The 1,813-nt window shown below is 31.7% G+C and overlaps 1 protein-coding gene across 1 annotated transcript; it reads right to left on the reverse strand.

The window, feature by feature from the left end:
- Positions 1-1,296: 1,296 nt before the first annotated feature.
- Positions 1,297-1,593, reverse strand: LOC17874277. The gene has a single exon (XM_006279085.1). The coding sequence runs from the start codon at positions 1,591-1,593 to the stop codon at positions 1,297-1,299; it is 297 nt and encodes a 98-aa protein (XP_006279147.1).
- Positions 1,594-1,813: the final 220 nt, after the last annotated feature.

Below are 1,813 nucleotides of genomic sequence, written 5' to 3' on the forward strand. Positions count from 1 at the left end.
AGAAGTGATTTTAGCTTTCAGGGTTTTTAGAGAATCGTGCTGATAACGTGTTATAGACTAGAGAGAATAGAGAGGGAACTGGGATGCTTTATTCATTAGGTTAAAGCCATATATATAGGTTAATACAAAGGAGGTTACAAGTAAACCCTAATACAAGTTACACCTCCATAACATTGGGCCGGACCGGGCTTGATATGGGCCGGGCCTTACTGGGCTTGTTATGACAATCCACTATGATTCATAACAAATTAGCATTTTTTGCAAATTAAAAAGAGAATCTTATCTTATTGTAAATACAAAATTATTTAATCAAAATCCATCATTAATCTTTAAAGTAAATAGATTGTAAATACTTCCATCTATATATATTAGATAGTGTGTGTCATATATTTTTCAACCAACAAAAATATTTTTTCAACCTTATTGTGTTGGTAAAATTTCCTTCTTTGTTGTTTATTTTTCTTGGGATTACAGCACAATGTTTTCTAATGCATGCTATGCAATGCTTGTTACAAGTAATACGTAATAAACCTCTAAAATTGGTCAGAATTTTATTATATAAAGCTTGTTTTCCAAGATAGACATGTGTCAAATGAAAGATATCATATCTAATTTTGTTAAAAAATTTAGATAAAATTAAAAAAAATCTTAGCCATATTGAAGAAATATATAATAAGTTTTTACAAAATTTTTTTTTATAATCAAACTTTTTAATTTATAAATTAAAGTAATAACCTAATATTTTGGTTATTACAGTTTAGGTTTATCAAGAACATTATGATCTAATTACTAACATAAACAATTTTCTAATATTTCTAAAAGATATTTGGATATCATTCTCTTATAATAAAGTTTTAATTTTACTTTGAACATAGATAACCCGTCTGATAAGCTAGTATAACTCTAAATTTATGGTAGAATAGTAGAATTAGGGGTGGCGTTCGGGTACCAATTCAGGTTTGGGCCGGGTTGTTCGGGGTTTTTGGGGTTTCGGGTATAAATACAGTTTGGATCGGCTTCGGGTAAACATCCATCGGGTTTGGGTGTTTTTGGGTTATACCCAACCTCTTAAAATATATTTGAGAATTTTTGAGAAATGTCGTTTTTGATGTACCCCTTTTCAGACATATCCCTTTTCATGAAATAAATCGGGATCTTTTTCCGGTTAAATATGATTATTCTCGGCTTATGCGTCTCATGCAATTATGCAAACATGTCGTCGAGCTTCAGTTAACAAAAATTATCATAATTATATATGGCTTGAGGAGGAACAATATATATAAACCTATATAATCTCTAGACATTGGGACATTTGGGGACAGCAATTTTACACCACCAAAGCATTCTATGAGCAGCTGATCCTAAGTTTCGTTCCTTGGCCGTAAGGAACCTACACATACATGATGTTGATTTTTTCAGTTTCTCACAACATCCATTAGGTAGTTTGCCTCCTTGACCGTTAACTAGAAAGGGTTGGACGCAAGCTAGAAGCTCTAGATTGCAAAATGGTAGCTCCTTTTTGGCATCAACGACTTTGATCGAAGCCGGATCTGATATCATGATCGCGAAGAGTATGATTGGAATGATCTTCATGTCTAAGGAATCACAGTATAAAAACAAGATGAATGTAAATCTATATTTTTTCCTTTTGATAGTAAAGAGAAAAGTTCGGAGACAATAGAGTTAATAGAAATTCCTATTTTTTTTTTGGTAATGATAGAAATTCCTATTGTTAGCTCTATTTTCAACTTTATAAAACGTGTTGTCATCTCCTTATCTATGCCCTAGGAATTAGGAAATGTAATATGCATCA

The sequence above is a fragment of the Capsella rubella genome, unplaced genomic scaffold (assembly GCF_000375325.1).
Source record: "Capsella rubella cultivar Monte Gargano unplaced genomic scaffold, Caprub1_0 scaffold_141, whole genome shotgun sequence".
Lineage (NCBI taxonomy): Eukaryota > Viridiplantae > Streptophyta > Magnoliopsida > Brassicales > Brassicaceae > Capsella > Capsella rubella.

Coding starts and splice junctions, on each gene's coding strand:
- LOC17874277 (XM_006279085.1), bottom strand. CDS start 1,593: ATGAAGATCATTCCAATCATACTCTTCGCGATCATGATATCAGATCCG.